This window comes from Grammomys surdaster, unplaced genomic scaffold (assembly GCF_004785775.1).
Source record: "Grammomys surdaster isolate TR1022 unplaced genomic scaffold, NIH_TR_1.0 205, whole genome shotgun sequence".
NCBI lineage: Eukaryota > Metazoa > Chordata > Mammalia > Rodentia > Muridae > Grammomys > Grammomys surdaster.
The window spans coordinates 4,477,467-4,498,322 of record NW_021604650.1 but is presented as its reverse complement, the minus strand read 5'-3'; the positions used below and the strand labels follow the sequence as shown (position 1 = coordinate 4,498,322).

At 49.6% G+C, this 20,856-nt stretch overlaps 1 protein-coding gene across 1 annotated transcript in view; it reads left to right on the top strand.

Moving 5' to 3' along the window:
• Cpt1a (carnitine palmitoyltransferase 1A) overlaps positions 1–20,374 on the top strand; it is a 59,880-nt gene extending 39,506 nt beyond the window's left edge. The window contains exons 9-19 of the mRNA XM_028770992.1: positions 915–1,002; positions 2,721–2,916; positions 4,780–4,968; positions 5,646–5,751; positions 9,382–9,498; positions 11,241–11,405; positions 13,237–13,371; positions 14,976–15,128; positions 16,503–16,616; positions 16,819–16,911; positions 18,308–20,374. Coding sequence (XP_028626825.1) covers positions 915–1,002; positions 2,721–2,916; positions 4,780–4,968; positions 5,646–5,751; positions 9,382–9,498; positions 11,241–11,405; positions 13,237–13,371; positions 14,976–15,128; positions 16,503–16,616; positions 16,819–16,911; positions 18,308–18,394 — 1,443 coding nt within the window. The 3' untranslated portion in view covers positions 18,395–20,374. The remainder of the gene's footprint in view (positions 1–914; positions 1,003–2,720; positions 2,917–4,779; positions 4,969–5,645; positions 5,752–9,381; positions 9,499–11,240; positions 11,406–13,236; positions 13,372–14,975; positions 15,129–16,502; positions 16,617–16,818; positions 16,912–18,307) is intronic.
• The last annotated feature ends 482 nt before the right edge of the window (positions 20,375–20,856 follow it).

Sequence of the window (20,856 nt, the reverse complement as noted above, 5' to 3'; positions counted from 1 at the left end):
AAAAAAAATCTCTTGGGCCGGGCAGTGGTGTTGCAGGCCTTTAATCCCAGCACTTGAGAGGCAGAGGCAGGCGGTTTTCTGAGTTCGAGACCAGCCTGGTCTACAGAGTGAGTTCCAGGACAGCCAGGGCTACACAGAGAAACCCTGTCTCGAAAAACCAAAAATAAATAAATAAATAAATAAATAATCAATCTTTTGGGGGCTGGAGAGATGGCACAGTGGTTAAGAGCACTGACTGCTCTTCCAGAGGTCCTGAGATCAATTCCCAGCAACCACATGGTGGCTCACAACCATCTGTAATGGGATCCGATACCCTCTTCTGGTATGTCTAAAGACAGCTACAGTGTACTCATATACATAAATCTTTTAAAAAATTTTTTCTTGGGAGACTAGAGAGACGGCTCAGTTGATAAAGTGCTCGCTTTGAGACTTGTGTTTAGACATGACCCAGTGGTGCCCAGCCACATGACCAGTGCACGGTTGTAACCCTAGCACTGGGGAGCCAGAGTCAGACAAAGCTGGGGCTCCTAACAGGCCTACTCAGTGAGGTCCAGGTACAGTTAGGGACTTTGTGAGGCCTGAGTCCATGGGTTCATGGATTCTGGGGATCATGATGGTAAGAGAGAACCAGCTCCTACAAACTGTCCTCTGACCTCCACATGGATTGATATACTGGTGAACTCCTCAGGAGAACTGCTTCTTCATAACCTTGGGTGGCTTAGGTGTTTATCTGGAAGGAACTTCAGTACCCTGGCACAGCTCAGCGAGTCCCCCAGTTGCTACCCCAGGGGACGCTGAATGATGTAGTCAGACTGGGCAGTGAGCACAGGAAACAGGCCGAATTTTAATCAGCTCATTGCAAAGCTTTCCTGTGGGAGTTTTGCCTGTTGGTTTAAAATACATTTTTATTACAGATTCGTCTTCTGGGATCCACAATTCCACTCTGCTCTGCCCAGTGGGAGAGACTCTTCAATACTTCCCGCATCCCTGGGGAGGAGACAGGTGGGTAGTGCTCACCAGGGTCTCCCCTGGGACCCAGCATTTGCCATTCTGCTGCTCAGAACCGGGAATTGTTGGGGAACATGAGGGGAAAATGGTCTATGGGGTCTGTCCCAAGAGTGTCTGTTTCTGAATGTTTCTCCTCTTGGAATCCCTTTGTCTTTTGTCATTGGTAGTGGTTTGGGAACAGAATCTCATGTGTTCTAGACTGACCTAAAACAATGCACCCCTGAGGATGGCCCTCTTGCCTCCCACTGGGATTATAGGCGTGTGTCATCATGCCCAGAGTATTTGTTGCTTCGATTGGAACTCTTGGCTTCATATATATTAGACAACCGAACCCCAGCTCTGGCCTGAATTTACTTTGTCCACTAGGCCTGGACAATGGGCCGGTTTCCAGATTTTAGTATTTCTTCAGTTGAGAGTTTCTTTTATTGGGCATTTCCCCCAGACCTCCTGGAATTCCGACAAGACTCCTTGGGCATCTTACTCTGGCCCACATGCAGGGTTTGCTGTAAAATACCCTTGAGAACCAACACGCCCGAGGAGCTGGATTGTGGCCCAGCCGCTTGCTGTTGGCAGCCTAGCCTGGGCTGGGCGATCTTCTAATCTGCTTCTATCTAGGACATCCTTGGAAAAGACAGGGAGGGAGAATGGATGCCAGGTGGTGCCATGCAGTCTTGCTGAGGTCACTTTTAAACATGGTGACAAATACCTGAGCAAAACTACTTAGGGAGGAAAGATTTATTCCACTTCCTGGAGCCAGAGCCTGTAGTCCACTGTTTCTGGCCTATAGAAGGGCAAAGCATCATGGGTACAGGGGCATGTGAGGGAACAGAGTTACCTCTGACAGGCAGGACACAGCTCTAGAACAGGAACTAGAGTCAAGAAGGGTTGGCGAAGTGGCTCAGCACCTGCATGTGCCTGTCTGCAAGCCTGGTGCTTGTGCTTGATCCTAGGAACCCCTGTGGTAGGAGAAAACAGACTCCCACAAGCTGTCCTCTGCCATCTACACATGTACAGGACATGCTTGTCCTCACACATGTCTGAGCACTCACACAAGATAAATAAATAGAATTTTACTGAGGGAACTGGTTCTCTTCTTCCACCGTGTGGATCCAGGCGAGGCACAAGTCCCTTTCCCAGCTGAGCCGTCTCGCTGGCTCCATCATGGTCTGTAATAGTAGTGATCATAAATATTAAAATCTGGGTAACGCTGGGTATGGTGGCACATGCCTTTAATCCTAGTATTCAGGAGGCTGAGATAGGTAGATTTCTGTGAGTGTGAGCCCAGTCTGGTCTATACTATGTCTACATAGTGAGTTACAGGCCAGCTAAAGCTTCTTAATGAAACCCTGTTGAAAGACAACAAATTATAATTTATGGAAATGCTGTGTGCTCGGTGAGGTCATACAATACTGAGATCCCATTCAATACTACATGTGCCAACCTTGTTTCATAGATAGGAAACTGAGGCTTAGATTAGAAGGGCTGGGTAATCCAAAGGGAGCAGGTGACTCAGCATGGAGTCAAGGACCACGAAACTCTGTTAGAACTCAGGGGATGGAGGCAGGAGGATCAGGAGTTCAAGGTCATCCTTGGCTACACAGGGAGTTTAAGCCCAGCCTGGGCTACATGAGATCCTCACAAAGCACAGTGTGATCTGATGCTCCCAAGGCTTTCTGACGTCTTGTCACTCCTTCGTGTCTTCACCACTGCAGACACCATCCAACACATCAAGGACAGCCGGCACATTGTCGTGTACCACAGAGGCCGCTACTTCAAGGTCTGGCTCTACCATGATGGGAGACTGCTGAGGCCCCGAGAGCTGGAGCAGCAGATACAGCAGATCCTGGATGACCCCTCAGAGCCGCAGCCCGGGGAGGCCAAGCTGGCTGCCCTCACTGCCGCAGACAGGTGCGTGCGAGGCCTTGCACACCCTTCCTAGTGCTCTGCGGAGCTCTTCCTCACAGGGTAGTCCCAGAGCAGCCAGAGACCATTGTTCAGTGTTGCTTTACGGTGTCAGACTGCTCCTGGATGGTGGATCACAAGGGCAGCTGAATTCAGTACAGGACAGCGGGTGTATGTGGAACAGCACATGAGGGCACACATAAACATGAGGTGTGGTAATTTTCATCGGGCTATGGACATATTTGTTAATGGCTCAACTTCCTGTGTGTTTGAGGGCCTCAAACCAATACCTTGATCTTGGGGTCCTCCCTTCCCCCACCTCCTGTAAGCTTGGATTAAAGTCCTGTACCACCACATCCAGCTAACTTTCTTTTTTTCCTGAGGTAAGTGCTCCACCACTCAGCTTGGCCCCAGCCAGGGAGACTTGCTTTGTATGTGTGAGCATAGTGTATGTGCCTGTATGTCAATGCTGGGTGTCTCCATCTGTACCTCTCCATCTTATATTATGAAGACAAGGTCGCTCCCAGAACCTGGAGCTCACTGATTGGCTAGTCTGCCAGACCTCGGAGCTCTAGGGATCTTCTTGTACCTGCCATCTCAGTACTAGGATAATAGGTCAATGGCACAGATCCTCACGCTTGTGCTTTACCCTCCGCTCCAGCTCCCCCCACACCCCAACACACACCAGGCAAACTTATCTTTAAGGCCAGCTCCATTGTGGGATTGGATTGTGGGAGAGAGGAACTGTCTTGTGCCCTGCTTTGAACAGAGTAAGAAGCAGGTGGAATGAGATGGTGAAGAGGGGATTTTGCTCTCTGGGGCCAAAAGTATACCAGTGTTTCACAAGACCATCTTTCACAGAGCCCCTGAGCTGCGGTGAAGCTGCTGCTGGTGCCAAAGTCAAGGGGCAAACACTTTAATAAAGAATTGCTCCAGGCACTCAGGAGACAACAAGGCTGTCTGTTGTGTGGAGCATGGGACCGAGGAGGAAAACCAGAAAGTGAAGAGGGCCGCAGTCCATGCCTTATCTCCTGCCTTGAGGGCTGGGGTGCACTAGGGACCTGTGACATTTGTGTTGACATAAAAACTTGCGAGAGAGGTGGGCAATGGAGGGTGGGCAGCACAGAGGGCCTGGAGGCTGAGGACTGTGTGGGGGACCCAGGAGCAATGGGAGGAAGCTATTGCAAGCCAGCTTTGAAGGGAGACCAATGTCAGCAGCGTGGTGGGCACAGGGTGGTCATTGTGGGAGTATCATGTGATCAGTCTTGGTCTGGGTTCAGGGGCCAGATGGTATCGCTCCTTCCCTGCCCCAAAGTAGTTGTGGCTTGATCTCTGTGCCTCAGGTTTCCTCAACTGAAAGATGGGTCTATGGTACTGAAGACATCAGTGGACTCATGCCTGAGGGAGTCTCAGGTCAGAGCCTGGCTTCAGGGCCAGGTCCTTCAGCATTTGTGATAGCTTCTGCAGAGGGATGTCTGGGGCAGAGAAGGGTGCTTCTCCCTGACTGCTGCAGAGACAGGCTGGATTTTATTCTTAGCAGTGTGTGTGTGTCTGTGTCTGTATGTGTCCGTGTGAACGTGTTGTTCCTCAGGCACTAGCCGTCCACATTGAGTTTGGAGACAGGGTCCCTCACTAGCCTGGAGCATTCCCATTAGGTGACCTGGATGGCTAACAAGCCCTGAGGATCCTGAGTTTGTCTCCCAGGCCTGAAATTAGGAGCACCAATCCCCACACCTGGCTCCTTTACATGGGCTTCTTTACGTGGTTATGAAATTCAAGTTCTCATGCTGACAGGCAAGCACTATTGCCTACTGAGACATCTCCCCATCATGGGCAACTGATTTTAGACATGTTTACTCCCTGCTACAGAGTGCCCTGGGCAAAGTGTCGGCAGACCTACTTTGCACGAGGGAAAAATAAGCAATCCCTGGATGCGGTAGAAAAGGCAGCATTCTTTGTGACATTGGACGAATCGGAACAGGGATACAGAAAGGAGGACCCTGAGGCATCTATTGACAGCTACGCCAAATCTCTGCTGCATGGTCGATGTTTTGACAGGTAACTCCCTTTTTTAATCTCCAAGGTTGATGGGAGATTGTGGGAGACATTCCTGGGTGTGTTTGGGAGCAGCCTCCCCAAATCTGACTCCTTGCTGAGGGGTTGTACTAGGAAGGAATGAGCATCCAAACGTAACACTCTGCTTTCTTCCCTCCACACAAACTCACAGGCACAGCCTAGGCCAGTTGGCTTCACGATCCCTTCCTTTTGCTCACCCCACCGCCCTTCTTAACTATGGGCTACCTGGCTCCCAGCAGAAGGTGGCACATACGACAGAGCGGGGTCAGTCCTAGGACCCATCATTGGCCTTGGCTGTGGTGGTGCAGCTGCTGTGGCCCTGCTCTCCTGGATCCCCTTTCTGTGGGTGTAAAGTGAGGAGGTGCCTCACAGGCATGGCAGGAGAGGGCATGGGCCCGGCCTCTGGGTTACAGTAGTCTGCGTTCCTCTAGTCCCAGGGCTCACACACATTGCTGTATTATATCTCTGATACAAGAAAATATGAATGACTCTGTGTTCTGTGTGTCCCTTTTAGTTACCTTCCTGGGGTGGAGAAACCTGGAGAACTGTCAGGGATGGGGAGAAGCCATTGGTCTCTGCAGAAAGAAACACTCATGTCGCTTTTGGGTTCCCGTGTCGATGTAACCCCGGAAGCCCATGATCATGTTGTCTCCCTATAGGTGGTTTGACAAGTCCATCACCTTCGTTGTCTTCAAAAACAGCAAGATAGGTATAAACGCAGAGCACTCCTGGGCGGACGCGCCCATCGTGGGCCATCTGTGGGAGGTGAGCCACACCACTGTTAACCTGTCTGAATGTGGAAGGCACTTTGGGAAACCCAACCCAGGCCTACCTGAACTCTGAAGTATTTGTCTAATCCTCTGTATCCATTACATTTCCCTCTCCAGGGTCAAATACCTAGGAGAGATTTCCTTCAGTTTAGGCTTTGAGAGGGCATGGCCCACTGTGGGGACTACTTGCTCACTTCTCAGTGCACCTAGGAGCAGAGGCCAGACAGGAAGCAGGGCCCTGGCTGTAAACCTCAAGGTCTGCTCCCAGTAACTCACTCCTCCAAGAGTCTGTAACATCCAAGATAGCACCACCAGGGCTGGAGAGATGGCTCAGCGGTTAAGAGCACTGACTGCTCTTCCAAAGGTCCTGAGTTCAGTTCTTAGCAACCACATGGTGGCTCACAACCATCTGTAATGGGATCTCGTGCCCTCTTCTGGTGTGTCTGAAGACAGGGACAAGTGTACTCATATATATAAAATAAATCTTAAAAAAAAAAAAAAGCACCACTACCTGGGGACCAAGTGTTAAAATGTGTATGCCCATAACCTGGGCAGTAGTGGCACAGGTCGTGGCTCACACCTTTAATCGAAGCACTCAGGAGGCAGAGGCAAGTGGATCTCTGTGAGTTCAAGGCCAGCCTGATTTACAGAGCAAGTTCCAGGATAGCTAGGACAACACAGAGACACCCTGTCTTGAAAACCAAAAATAAACGAACTAAAAAGAGCTGGTAGGAGGCTGCTAACATTTAAACCACAGCACCAAGTTTCCCATCGGTGTTGGTACCACTCAGGAAGTTAAAGACATTGAGTCTTGGTTTCCTGTAACTTGTGTTCCTTGAGTACTGGCAGATGTGGTATTTATTTATGCAACTGAAGTCACACGGTGGCTCTCAGCTCACATGGCTTCCTTAGTTCTGAAGTGATTAGCTTACTGCCAGACTTCCTGGTATTCCCACTACTCACCCTAGTTTGAGGGCAAATAGAGAAAAAAAAATTAAAATCTGAATGTGTGAGTGCGAGGTGCCCAGGATCGAACCCAGGGCCTCACATGTGCCATTCAGGTGCTCCACGCCAAGGCTATATAAACTCAGCCATTATTTTGGAGACAAGGTCTCACTAAATTAAACATGCTAGACTTGAACTCACTCTGTTGGCCAGACTGGCCTCAGACCTGGAATCCTCCTGCCTCAATGTGTTGAGTATCAGAGATTACAGGTATGTACCACCAGGTCTGGGTTAGAATCTTGGCTTATAAAATGGCAGTGTCCTGGAGCCAGAGAGATGCTAGTGGGGCAAAGCCTTGCCATTTAAGTCCCATGATCTGAGTTCAACCCCTGACACCCACATAAAGTTAGAGGGGGAACACCCCATGCCTACACCCACACACATCACAACAGTTAAATCAAAACATTTAAGGCGATGTATCTTATTGAAAATATTTCAGTTACTAAAATGATCAGGTTACTTAAAGACCACCAGATCTCTGTCCCCCTTTCTCCTAACCCAACTTTCAAAAACACAAAGTTGGGTGTGGTGACACATGACTGTCACCCTAGTACTTTAAGGCAGGAGGATCAGGAACTTGAAGCCAGCTTGGGCTACAAAACCAAACCCTTTCAAAACAGAGAGAGGCAAAGAGAAAGAAAGGGAGAACATACTCGGGGCCAGACTGCAAACCTGGTGTCTTTGTGGACTTCTCAGTCAAATAGCTGTATTCCAGAAATTTGAAATTTATTAAATATTGGTGTAACTCTCAACAAAGTTTAAATGTTTGGAGGATTTTGGATTTCAGGCTAGGGATGCTCTCCTCTCTCTTCCTTCCTCTCTCCAGTGGGTCTTACCATTTGGCCCACACCAAACTCCAGTTCATGGCAATGCTCTTGCTTCAGCCTCCAGAGTGCTGTTGGTTTAGGGTCATGCTCTGCCACACCAGCTAAGACTTTGCATCTTGGTTTCTCCTTGCTGTGCTGTGCCAGTGATTTTTTTCCCTGTGGTACAAAATCAACTGCAGAGTGCAGATTGTATCTGCTTGCTTGTGTGCAAGCTCTGCCCTCTTTGGGGGGTGGGGTGGGGAGATGTCTCCTTCAGGTCTCAGCTGACTCCACTCCTTCCCTCATTTCTCCAAAGCATACCCCCTCCCATGAGGTTAGCAGCACCTTGACTCACCTTCTCTCATCCCTCCAGTGCTCTGACCTCTGCTTGAGATCTTGGCAAGATCCTACCTGCTGCTGCTTCATCCAGGGAAGGTTTCCTACATGAGAAAGCCTGGAAAAGAAGAACCAGGCAGTCTGGGTATAAGACAACAGTGGGTTCAGCTGAAACACCAATTCCAATGGCAAAGTGCAAGGGCTTATTATTCCTGCCAGACCCTGAACTGATGCCAGCAGCAGTGTAGACTCTCAGCCCAGATGCACAGATACCTCACCTCCATTAGCCCCCTGACCCTGCCGCTCATACACAGATCTCTGGGAAGCTCTGCAAAGCCCAACAGTATAGGCCCATCAGAATATCCCAGGGACTTTTCAGATAACACATGCACAGTTGCCGTTGGGTAACGGGAGTCTCAGGGGGCCAGGCAACTTGCAGCATACACAGCACAGTTCTCAAGTTCTTAAGAGGACACATAGTGGCACATGCCCAAAATTCCAGCACTTGAGAGGCTGAGATAGGAAGATTCCTGAAAAGCTTGAGGACAATCAGGGCCACATAATAAAAAAAAACAAAACAAAAAGTTGAAAAGAGAGATGAAGAAAGAGAGATGAACATTAAGGTTTATTGTGTTTATATATACACTGTGCACATGAATGCAGTACATGCAGCAACCAAAAGGGGGCGGTAGATCCCTTGGAGCTGGAGCTGGAGGCGGTTGTAAGCTGGGACCCAAGCCCCAAACTTCTGCTAGAGCAGCAGGCACTTTTAACTGCTGCGTTGGCTCTCCAGCCCTCAGGCTAATATTTTAAAGTAACTTATCAAGATAAGGCTAAGGAGACACAGCCTGAGGCCAAGCCACAAGTATTTAGTTTCCTGATGGGATGAGGAGGGCTCTTGAGTGGAGCCCAGGTGTCCAGGCGAGTGCTGGGGACCTGGCTCTCGTCTTGGAAGCACAGTACCACAGTGCCACTGGGTTGATTCTGAGATGTGAAACCTGGTGGAGACAAACACAGCTTAGGTAGCATCCTTCATGCTATGGGTGCAGTGACCTGAGAACTCTGGATGTACCCTCAGCCCTAATTCAAGGTTCCCTTGATTACCTTCTCTAGACAGATTAGTCTGCTGGAGCAGCTCTGGCTCAGGGCTTCTCTCTTATTACAAAGGACACAGAAGGCTGTGGCAGGTGGGCTCCATGGACACAGAGGTTCAGAGCCACAGTTTTACCCTCCCAGGGCCTGGTTTCTAGAAACCATACATCAGTTACCTCTCTGGGAGCTTCCTACTCTCTGCCCTCTGGTGTGTGTGTGTGTGTGTAACTGAATTTGCTCACCCACCACCTAGCTGGTGTGCACTGGGGAAGGTGCATGGAGTGCGGAGACCCTGCCCTTACTCCCAGGAGTGTTCTGTGCTGAGCATGGCAGGAGACACTGTGCTCTCTCACGGTTTCTATTCAGTCTCTGCTTCTTTTTCTCAGTATGTCATGGCCACCGACGTCTTCCAGCTGGGCTACTCAGAGGATGGACATTGTAAAGGAGACACCAACCCTAGCATCCCTAAACCCACCAGGCTACAGTGGGACATCCCAGGAGAGGTAAGTCTGGTGCTCCAGAGACCATCACTCACCTGGGTGGCAAGCTTGTTCCTGAGCTCTGTTGACAAGCAAGCTCTCTACCAAACAGACAGAAAGCTGTTTGCCCAGAGTTGGGGAAGAGGCCTGGGCTGTCAAGAGAAATGAGGCTTCAATTTGCAGCTCTCTGTTGAGGTTTCAGCTGAAAAGTAGCTGGGCTTCTGTGAATTCTCTGCAAATAAGGATAAAAACTTAAATCATAGTCAGGCGAGGTGGTACACTCCTATAATCCCAGCACTCAGGAGGCAAAAGCAGCCAGATCTCTGAGTTCAAGGCCAGCCTGGTCTACAAAGCTAGTTCCAGGACAATGAGGGCTACACAGAAAAACCTTGTCTTAGATTTTGGGGCTGTCTAAAGATGGCCCATTTCTGTCATTCCCAACCCCTGTGGCTGAGGCTGGAGAATTGCTGTGACCTTGTCTTAAAAACCAACAAGAGAAGATTCTGAGATGCAGACCACTCAAGTAGGAGCCCTGGGGAGAAGGGGTGTTAAGGTTGAAACCATCACTCTAGCCTATCTGACCCAAGTGGGAGTTTCTGGGGCCTGAGAAGTACTTTCTTGTGTGGTAAAGTCCAGTGCTCTGAGGTCCCAGGGCAGTGTGGAATCCATAGAGAAACAATATCTTTGTGGAGAGCCTGACCTTGGGGTCGGGGCTGACTGAGCCACCAGGATTCACTGGCTCTCTTCAACACACCTGTAATAGAGCCATGCTGGGTTCATGACAGACATTTGAGGAAGATGCAGGTATTTCCTGGATACACACAGCCTGCCTGCTCAGCATCCCCACCACAGTGGTCTGTCTGTCAGGCCTTCTGGCACATCCCAGGTTTACACAGGGTTGCCTGGATGGGATCAGTTGTGTAGTGTCACGTGACTACTGCCACAGAATCAGGCAGCAGTGTCATTGCTGTAAACTCCTGTGGCTTCCCCCTGCTCATCCAGCTCCTTCCTGACCCCTGGCAACCAGTGATCCCTGTGTTTGTCCTTTAAAAAATAGTATTCTTGCCAGACAGTGGTGGCACACGCCTTTAATCCCAGCACTTGGGAGGCAGAGGCAGGCAGATTTCTGAGTTCAAGGCCAGCCTGGTCTACAGAGTGAGTTCTAGGACAGCCAGAACTATACAGAGAAACCCTGTCTCGAAAAACCAAAAAAAAAAAAAAGAAGAAGAAGTATTCTTTTATTTGTGCATCTAGAATTTAACACATGTGTTTTGATTATACCTATTATCCCTTTCCTCCTCCCTCCAACTCCTCTAGGGCCCTCTCTGAAGCATCTCCCTCCCAACTACATGATCTGTTTGTTTCAAGACAGGGTTTCTTTGTGTAGCATCAGCTGTCCTGGAATTTACTCTGTAGACCAGGCTGATCTCACACTCACAGAAATCCATCTGCCTCAGCTTGGATGATGGCTTCCCCATAGCGCCATACATGGTACCCTCCCACCTACCTAGTTTAGTATCTTCCAAGGTGACAAAGCCACTTATGGTTGGAGCTTTGAGAAATGTGAGGGCGGTATGTCTATGGCATTTGTCCCCTAAGGGTTCCCCCACTGCTCCTGGAGTGAGGTAGAGGGACTGTGCTGTGGTCCTCCAGGTAGCCTTTGTAGAAAATCCCGGAGACTGTGAAGTGCACACTTGCAGACTTTGTTCTGCCCCGCTCCCTTCTGCTGCTTCCCCACTAAGCGGAGCTACCTTCTTCCCCTGCAGTGCCAGGAGGTCATAGAGACATCCCTGAGCAGTGCCAGTCTTTTGGCAAATGATGTGGACCTGCATTCCTTCCCATTTGACAACTTTGGCAAAGGCTTGATCAAGAAGTGCCGGACGAGTCCCGACGCCTTCATCCAGCTGGCGCTGCAGCTCGCACATTACAAGGTCAGAAGGGATCTGGGCTCACCTCGGGCACTTTGGAGCCCCACACAGACATCTGGACTATTTCCCTAGTGGGCAGAGGCAATATAAAGCCCAGTATGGTGGGCATCTGACACCAAACACCAGCCCTGTGGGTCCCTAAGGTACTAAGGTGTGAAATGTCACACTGCAGAGCAGAGCACCCTTGGTTTTGTGACATCCCTCTCAGGCTTCTATCACAGACAAGCAAGTTTAGGACATAAGCAGGTGAACAATTAAACTGTGTAATCGGGGCTGGAGAGATGGCTTGGCGGTTAAGGCCACTTGCTGCCTCTGCAGAGGACCTCATTCAGGTCTCAGCACCCTCACATGGTGGCTTACAGCAGTCCCAGGGGATCTGATGCCTTCCGTGAACTCCTACACTAACATAGTTACATATATACACAGAGGCAAACACACACATAAAATGTAAAAATGTAAATCTCGTAAAACAGGCCCATAATAAGCTCTGAGTCCTACAGTATTATCAGGAAATACTTAGAACAAATTGTTTAATGTTTCTGACCTTTGACATCCCTTTGCTTAAAGCAGAAGCTGTGAGCTCTTCATTGTTCTCTGCTGAATCAGATTTCTGTATCTACCCAGGACTGTGTGGCATTTCTGTCTTTTTTTTCTCTGAGCACTGCTAAAGGGTGGCAGAAGCAGTCTGCCTGTGTGAGAATGTGGAAGGGACTTTGGTTCTTGGGAGGGGACAGCCTACCCGAGACAGAGGCATTCAGTTGCTGGCCATGCAGAAGTCATTGTAGCACTGGGTCTATATGTACTGCACAGTGGGAAGGTGGACACCAGCTCCCCTGGGCTGTTAGTGTCCCTCCCACTGTCCTCTGTGATATCCCAAGGGCTCAGCTTCAGGTGCCACCAGCTGTGTCCACCCCAGTTGCCTCCCCAGGAGCTCTCCCCGCCCCACCTTGTCCTCTCTGGCACAGCTCCCAAGGCCTCTGTAATCACCCCTAACCTCAGCTTCCTCTGCTCTCTCCCTAGTCACAGTCACAGCCTCCTGAGCACTCCTCCACTGTTCTGTTTTCCCAGCCTTAGCCACACTCTCCTCCAGCCCTTTACCTCTCCCTGAAGCTCATCACCAGCTTCTCTCCTGCTTCCAGAGAGGCAGCCCTACCTGCAGACCTCTTTGCTTCAAGCTAAGGAGCGCTGGCTGCCATAGCCTTCCTCACACCTATGGTACCTCCCATCCTGCCTTCCACAGGTGACCCTTCTGTCCCATCCAGACAGTAGGCTTTTCCTTTGGGGACTCCTGTCTGCATCTGCCAGCTCCTCCTGGCTACTGTCTTGTCCATGACCGTACTGACTGAACTCCTCCTCATTCTGCGGCCCTGCCCTCTTGCCCCTGACCCTCCTGTGCCTCTCACACCTTCTCGTGGCCATGACCTTGCTGTATGCCTTGTCCTTTCTCCTAAGCAAATTCACGTGAGTTGGAGGACTTTCTGGAGGACATTATGGTCTTAGTCATGGCTTGGACCAGAAACCATGTAAAGACAGACTCCAGGGGGCTGAAGAGATGGCTCAGCAGTTAAGAGAGTTGCCTGTACTTCAGAGGATTTGGGCTCCAGCTTCTAACACTCACTTGGCAGCTCCCAGTCATCTGTAACTTGTCCTCAGGGATTCAGTGCCCTCTTCTGGCCTCTGGACACCAGGCTTGTCCTTGTTAGGCAAAACACACACACAGAGTGGGGGAGGCAGAGTGCCACCTCCTCTCAGAACCATTCCAGGTCACTTCTCCCTTAAACTTAGACAGCTACTCCCACCTGTTAGCCCTAAGCTAGTTTTCCTTCCTTCCCAGGACATGGGCAAGTTTTGCCTCACGTATGAGGCCTCCATGACTCGGCTCTTCCGAGAGGGGAGGACAGAGACTGTACGCTCCTGCACTACGGAGTCCTGCAACTTTGTGCTGGCCATGATGGACCCCAAAACAACGGTAAGACCACAGTGGCAGAACACAGCATGGTTACATGCTTTCCTGAAAGTCCCTAGAACAGTGGTTCTCAACCTGTGGGTCGTGACCCATGGGGGGGTCACATATCAGATATCCTGCACATCACATATGTTGTGATTCATAAAGTAGCAAAATTACAGTTATGAAGTAGCAATGAAATAATTGTTATGAGAAACTGTGTTAAAGCACACAGTACTAGGACAGGACTAGGAAGGTTGAGAGTCACTTCCCTAGAAGCTGACCATGAAGCTCTCCAGCCCCTCCAGCCTACCCTCCCTCTACCCCTCCGTTCATTTCCTCCCCCTACTCCTCTACCCCCACCCTGCTTCTGCATCCCCTCCCCCAGCTCCTTATGCCTGTCCCTTTGCAAAGGAACAGAAAGCATTTAAGAGGTTCTGTTGGGACATATACAAAGAGAATATTGTTTGCTGAGTTTTGGGAATGAGATTATATGTATGGAGAACTTTCACATGCGGCTGGACGTGACACAGGAACAGGAAGCAGGACAGCCATCATTGGGGTCCTTGGACTCTGGTCCTGGGGTCTGCAGAGCCTGTTGCACCAGTCTACCAGACAAAGCTGGGACTTGCTGACTCTGCCTCTTAGGAGCCCAGCAGTGGCCTTGTGAAAGTAAACTCAGATGAATCTAATGCATTGCTGGTCCCAGGTGGCACATGGCCACATTCAGCTGTGCCCAGGTCCCCAAGCCCTGAGACACATGCTTACCACCAGCAGACAACAGACTGCATTTTTTTTTACTCTAGAGGAAAACAAATTAAAAAATAAAAAGGCAAGCAGCTACATCTGTCACTAGAACTTTCAGGAGGCTCCTACAAGGCTGGGTCTGTCATAGGAGGGTCAGTGCCTTGACACAACTCCATGTAAAGGGCACATTTCTCAGATGGTGGTGTAATGTCCAGAAGATCCCAAAGCAGCCTGTGTGTTTGTGGTATGGGTGAACACGTGTGTATGTATGTGTGTGCACGATATATGCATGTATGTACATCACACATGTGTGTATATGAGTGTGATGGAGGCATGCTGTTGTCTTCCTCCATTATTCTCCACCTTATATTTTGAGACAGGGTCTGTCACTGAATCTAGAGCTTGCTACTTAGGCTAAACCAGCAGGTCAGCAAGCCCTGAGAAGCCTGATGCTTTTGTGCAGTGAGCATGTCTTCAGTCCCCTGAAGTCTCCCACTTGGGTCATATTGAAGCCCTCACAATACCATTTTAGGAGAGTAGTCAAGGAGGGTTAGCATTCATTCCTGTAACAAAATAAACTTAGGGTCGGAGCTGGGGTAGAGCTCTAGGTTTGACAAGAACTCTAACAGCTTAAAAGGTCCATGTTTGGCTATCTCACTGTATACACAGCACACACACCCACACAGGGTCCCTCTCCATCAACCTCCCCCCTCCCTGGGCAGCCCTTCTGAGGCAAGAATCTGGAAAGGGATAGTGGGCCAGTGGGGCTCTGTAAAATATCTTGGTCACAGCACCCTGCCTTTTGCAGACCACTGAAGAGAAAGTAGCCCGGCGCACAACCTGAACCGTGCAAAGCATGTCCTTGTCCTGTTGACCCTTAGGCAGAGCAGAGGCTCAAGCTGTTCAAGATAGCTTGTGAGAAGCACCAGCACCTGTACCGCCTCGCCATGACGGGCGCCGGCATCGACCGCCATCTCTTCTGCCTCTATGTGGTGTCCAAGTATCTTGCGGTCGACTCACCTTTCCTGAAGGAGGTAAGAGCTAGGACTGTGTTCAGCCTGGCTTTTCTGTGTTGTAGAGACAGGATCTCACTCTTCAGTCTAGACTACCTTAAATAGAAATCCTCCTGCTTCAGCCTCCTGAATGCTGGGATTGTAGGCCTGTTATCAATGTACTGGCTTTTAACAATGACTGCATATAATGAGCTTGAAAAACCCGTGAGAATCTAGAGATGGGTTTATAGAGGCTATCCTAGACCCCACAGACTGTCCTCTGCCTTCCCTGTGAGAGGTGGTTTGGCCAAGGGGTGGGGCTCACGCACTTTAACCTTAGGGGCTTGGGGAAGTAGTCTTCCCCACGAAGGTCTTTCCTTGCCTCCCTGTTAGGGGGTCCCCAGGCAAAGAGGAGGGTGTTCTATATTGCTTTCTGCTGCCGTATAAAACACTCTGACCACTCGCCCCTTCCAGCTCACGGTTCATAACTGTGGAAGACAGGGCATGAACTTAAGCAGGAACAGTCGGAAACTACGGAGGAAGGCTTCCTGCCGGCTTGTGCACAGGCTCACATTTGGTTAACTTTCTTTAAAAGTATATTTTTAATATGTGCTTTGCCTTCATGTATAGGTATGTGTATGGTGTGTGTGTGGCAGTGCCTAGAGGGATGTCTAGGAACTGGAGTTATAGTTCCACCATGTGGGTAATAGCAGTCAAATCTGGGTCCTCTGCAAGAGCAGCAAGTGCTCTTAACCACTGAGCCATCTCTCTAGCCCTGTCCAGCTAGGGGAGACACCTGTCCGGGGAATGGAACCACCTACACTGAGCTGGACCTTCCTGCATCAAGACCATTTCCCACAGACATGTCTGTCTTAATGAGAGTTTCTATTGCTGCGAGCTGGGGGGCGGGAAGTGTTTATTTGGCTCACGTGTCCATATCATATCCATCACTGGAGGAAGTCAGGATAGGAACCCAAGCAGAGCTGGAGCTGGGACCTGATGCAGAGGCCATGGAAAAATGCTGCTTACTGGCCTGCTTCCCCTGGCTCGCTCAGCCTGCTTCCTTATAGACCTCAGGACTACCAGCCCAGGGATGGCACCACCCACAATGGGCTGGGCCTCAGCCCCATTGACTGATAATTGAGAAAATGCCTTACATCTATCTGGGTCTCATGGAGGCATTTCTTCAACTGAAGCTCCTTCCTCTGTGATGACTCTAGCTTGTGCCAAGTTGACACACAAAACCAGCCAGTGCAGTGTCCACAAACCAGTGCAATGCCTGATCACTCAGTTGAGAACGTCTTAGGGTTCCCCCCCAACTCCCAGGTGGTTGTCAGCTGTGTCAGGTTGACAGTCAGTGCTCACTAGGAGAAGCAGGTGGGAAAGTGTCAAAGGACATTCTCTGCTTTGTCACAGGTATTGTCTGAGCCATGGAGGTTGTCTACAAGCCAGACTCCTCAGCAGCAAGTGGAGCTGTTTGACTTTGAGAAACACCCTGACTATGTGTCCTGTGGAGGGGGCTTTGGGCCGGTAAGTACAGCCAGGCCCACCCACTAACTTCAAGCCCATCCCATTATCCTCAGGCTGGCCTCAAACCCACTCACTGTAAAGTCCAGGCCGCCCATCACCGTCCTGCTTCAGCCTCTTTGGTGCCCAGGCTCACACTGAGAACAGGATCCCCATCCTCGTGATCGCATGCCTAGTGATAAAATTGCCCTTTTTCTCTCTGCAGGTTGCTGATGATGGCTATGGTGTTTCCTACATTATCGTGGGAGAGAATTTCATCCACTTCCATATTTCTTCCAAGTTCTCTAGCCCTGAGACGGTGAGTATATTGGGCACCACTTTTTCTAGACATGAGGTGAATTTCCTTTTGGAGGGAGCATATCTTTGACAGAAACATTCAATTCAGGTGTCACCTTTATTTAGCTTAGTTTCACGTAGATGAGTTTCACTCATTTGAAAGGCATTTATTTATTTCATTTACCTGCCTTTGATGGTAGCAGTGATCTTAAGTCTTGATGTGTCTGTGTGCGTCTCTGTCATTCTCTCTATTCTAAACAGCTCCGTGAGCAAATTCTGGCCTTACTTTGGAGCTGTCTGAGGGAACCTCCTAGGAACCGTGTTTTTGTTTGGTTTTGTTTTCTTTTTTTCTTTTTTCTTTTTAAAGATTTGTTTATTTTATGAATGTGAGTACACTGTCTTCAGACACACCAGAAGAGGGCATCAGATCCCATTACAGATGGTTGTGAGCCACCACGGGTTGCTGGGAATTGAACTCAGGGCCTCTGGAAGAGCAGTCAGTGCTCTTAACCGCTGAGCCATTGCTCCAGCCCCCTGGGAACCTTTTTGATGATGGCCTTCACCATATCAGCCCAGCTGATGCTACAAAAACTTCCTGGCTGCCAGCCCCACCCACAGACCCTGAGTCCTCCAGAATGTGATTCAGGAAGCCAGACACGAGGCACACACCTCTAATCCTAGCATCACTTAGGAAGCTGAGGCAGGAACTGAGAGTTCAAGGATAGCCTGGAGTGTAGAACAGAGTGACAGGGAGGCCTCAGATCTAACCCTTCCATGCACATAGTGAGTTACCTATGGCTGTCCCCCTTCTGAATACTCAGGGTGCTTTTATTGCCCCTTCAATAATACCCTCAGAGCTTAGAGTATGGGAATACAGGAGGCTGGCCTAACCCAGGGACAGATGATAATGGACTGGTTCCAAATGTGAGACTTTCTGCATGCCAGTGCTTTCTCTTCTCTCTCTCTTTCCTTCCCTTTCCCTCCCCTTCCTTTCCCTCCCTCTCTCTCCCGTCACCCTCTGTGTGTGTGTGTGTGGGGGGGGACATGGGCACTGAGTATCCCTTCCCATCAATCTCTTTCTTCCCTGGAGACAAGGTCTCTCTGACCCTGGAGTTCACTGTTTGGGCCTCTGCTGTCTGATTAGTAGGTTTCCAGCTGTCTCACCTTCTCTGTCCCCAGCACTGGGTTCCAGGTGGGAAGGGCATGCTTGCTTTTCACATGGGAGCTGAGGATTGAAACTCAGGCTTGCACGAGCATTTTGTCCACTGAACCATCTCCCCAACTCCTTTCATTTGGCTCTTGAAGACAGAGTCTTGCTAGCCCAGGCTGGGTTTGCTATAGTTGATGCCCCTGACTCAGCTTTGCAGGTGCTAGGGTTTGCCCAGCTGCTGATGTGCCGTTTGGCTTTTTTCTTTCAGGATTCACACCGCTTTGGGAAGCATGTTAGACAAGCCATGATGGACATTATCAGCTTGTTTGGCCGCACCATCAATTCAAAAAAGTAACCCTTTGAGCCACATGGAAGGAAAACAGACTTTTGTGATACAAACCAAATGAATAGGTGTTGCTCCTGATCATAGGACAGGCAGAAAATTGTTCTTATAAAACCCAGTTTTCCTTCCAGAAGGTTTACCGTGGGTCTCCCTAGAACAACAGTAGGCTCCACCGTGTGAATTGTGACCCTACTACACCCACAGAGGCCCTGACTTCAGGAATATTGGGCATAGTCCCCTGAAGTCTTTTGAATCGGCTCCTACTGGAAAAGGGGACTTAAATGCTGGTGAATTCCTGGATTTTGGGGGTTGTCTCTTCACACATGTTGGAGGTGACAGACTTCCTCAGTGGTGACCCTGTGAATACTTGGGACTTGAGGGTATCTGACTGCACCCTGGCAGTGCGAGTGTCACCTTATGGAAAGAGAAAGCATCTTCAGAGCCAGCGGAGGTAACAGTTGTAGCTAACACACCTATAACATACTAATGGAATGGTTAGGCCTGGGAATTAAGGTTCTGCTATGAGTGACAGCCATCCTCCCTTTGGGAGTCCACATTTGACTCTCCACATTCCCAGGAAGCAGAATACCACCTCCCCAGTGCCACCTTCCTCACGAGTCTTCAAAACCCAGTGCCTTAAAGATGGGACCCCATTGGCAAGTGGGGCCATAGAGAAGACTTAGCATCTGTGAAGCCTTTGGATGGATATGTGAGGATGCTGCTTCCCCTCAGGGGTTCCTGCATAGAGATGTCTCTAAGCACTTCCCCCGCCCCTAGAAGATGAGGTCCCCAGTGAAGGCAGGGATCCCGGAGTCTCATTGCCTGCCAGTTCCATTAGGCAACAAAACAGCAGACGTGTTCACAGAGGGACTTGAGGGGCTTGGTAGTCAAAGGCTGCATAGCTAGAGATCAGCTGGAGAGTGTGGCTTGCTATATTTGGTAGCTGTTGGCAAGGAGAGTGAGACCCTGGTCACTGAGTCAGGCATACTGACACAGGCAGCCAGCACTTCGTGGCAGCCAGGAGATGCAGGTCCTGGCATGTGTTCTGGCAGATACACCAATGGGCTTATCTTCTAATCCCACCCAGTCAGATTCCAACCAGAGCAAGTTCCATAGAAGGATAGGTCATTTTGGCGACAGACTCAGGGGTCTCAAGTAATGGATGCTTTATACCCAAATGCCATCCCTCAGTGGGAGTGCCTTTCTTGAAAGCACCCATCGGACTGTAAAGCAACTTGGCACCAAGTCCTTTTGGTATTTAATGTAAACACAGCATAATGGAGTGGCCTCCTCTGCCTGCTACCATCCTGTCCTGACAAGATTAGCTATTTGTGTTTTAAATCATGTATTTATGTCCCAGTGGCCCACTGACCTTGCTTGATTCCTGCCCCTATGCTAGCAGTAGCACAGAGGTGAGGGGTGGGGTGACCAGAAGTGCAGAGAGGTGCTTGCTGAACAGCTCATATGTGTCTTATGAGTATACATGTATAAATTTTGTAATCCTAAAAGAAAAAAAAAAGAATCACACCTAAAAGGGCCAAAGTTTTTTTCCTACTAAAACCAAGAAAGCAAAAGACAACATAAATACATAAGCAGAAGCGAACTGTAAGTCAGAGCCGCCTGGCCCTCGATGTTAGGACCACTCGCCAACCTGTGTTACTCAGAGTAGCCCTGGGTGCCCAAGGTGTGACATTCCTCTCTCAGGTTTCCAGTGTCCTTGCTACTCCAGAGCATTCCCAATGCAATCCCGTATTCCTTACAAGGCAGAAGAGTAGGCTTTCACTGTAAGTGTTCAAAGGAGGAGGTAAGACTATCATGTATTTAATTTAATGTGGAACAAAACATAGTCTTACCACAGCCAAGGTTTAAAATTGGTATTCTAATCTGTCCATTGCATGTAAATACCATATGCTGCTTGGATATAAAGCTTAGAAATGCATGTGTGAATGAAGGTAGCTGACCATTAATAAAACAGTAATCCTGTCTACTACAGCATCTGTCCCTGTCTACTTTGTCATACTAATCGGGGTTTTACGACAAGTACCAGCCCTGAGCCTGCAGTGTGGGGGACTTGACTGAGGAGCAGCATGCAGTGGAGCTCGCCCACTGCCACTTCTATCCTCCATTCCTTTGTGGGTGCCTGGCACCATAGAGGTGCTTTAGTGCATGTTCAGTGAATGATAACATTTCTTTTTAGGAATGTGTAGTGTGTGTGCCTGTGCAGCATGTGCACATAGGTGTACAGCTGTGCAGGTCCATGCAGAGGCCAGAGGGGTCCTCTGTCATTCTCCACCCCCTTTCTTTGAGACAGGGTCTGTATCTGAACCTGGAGCTTGCATTTTTTTGGCTATGCCAGCAGCCAGCAAGCCCTAGCAGCCCTGATTCTGCCCCGCTTCAGTGATGGATTCTAGGCATGTATGCAAGCACACCTAGCATTTTTAGGGATGCTGGTATCTAAACTCTGGTCCTCATGT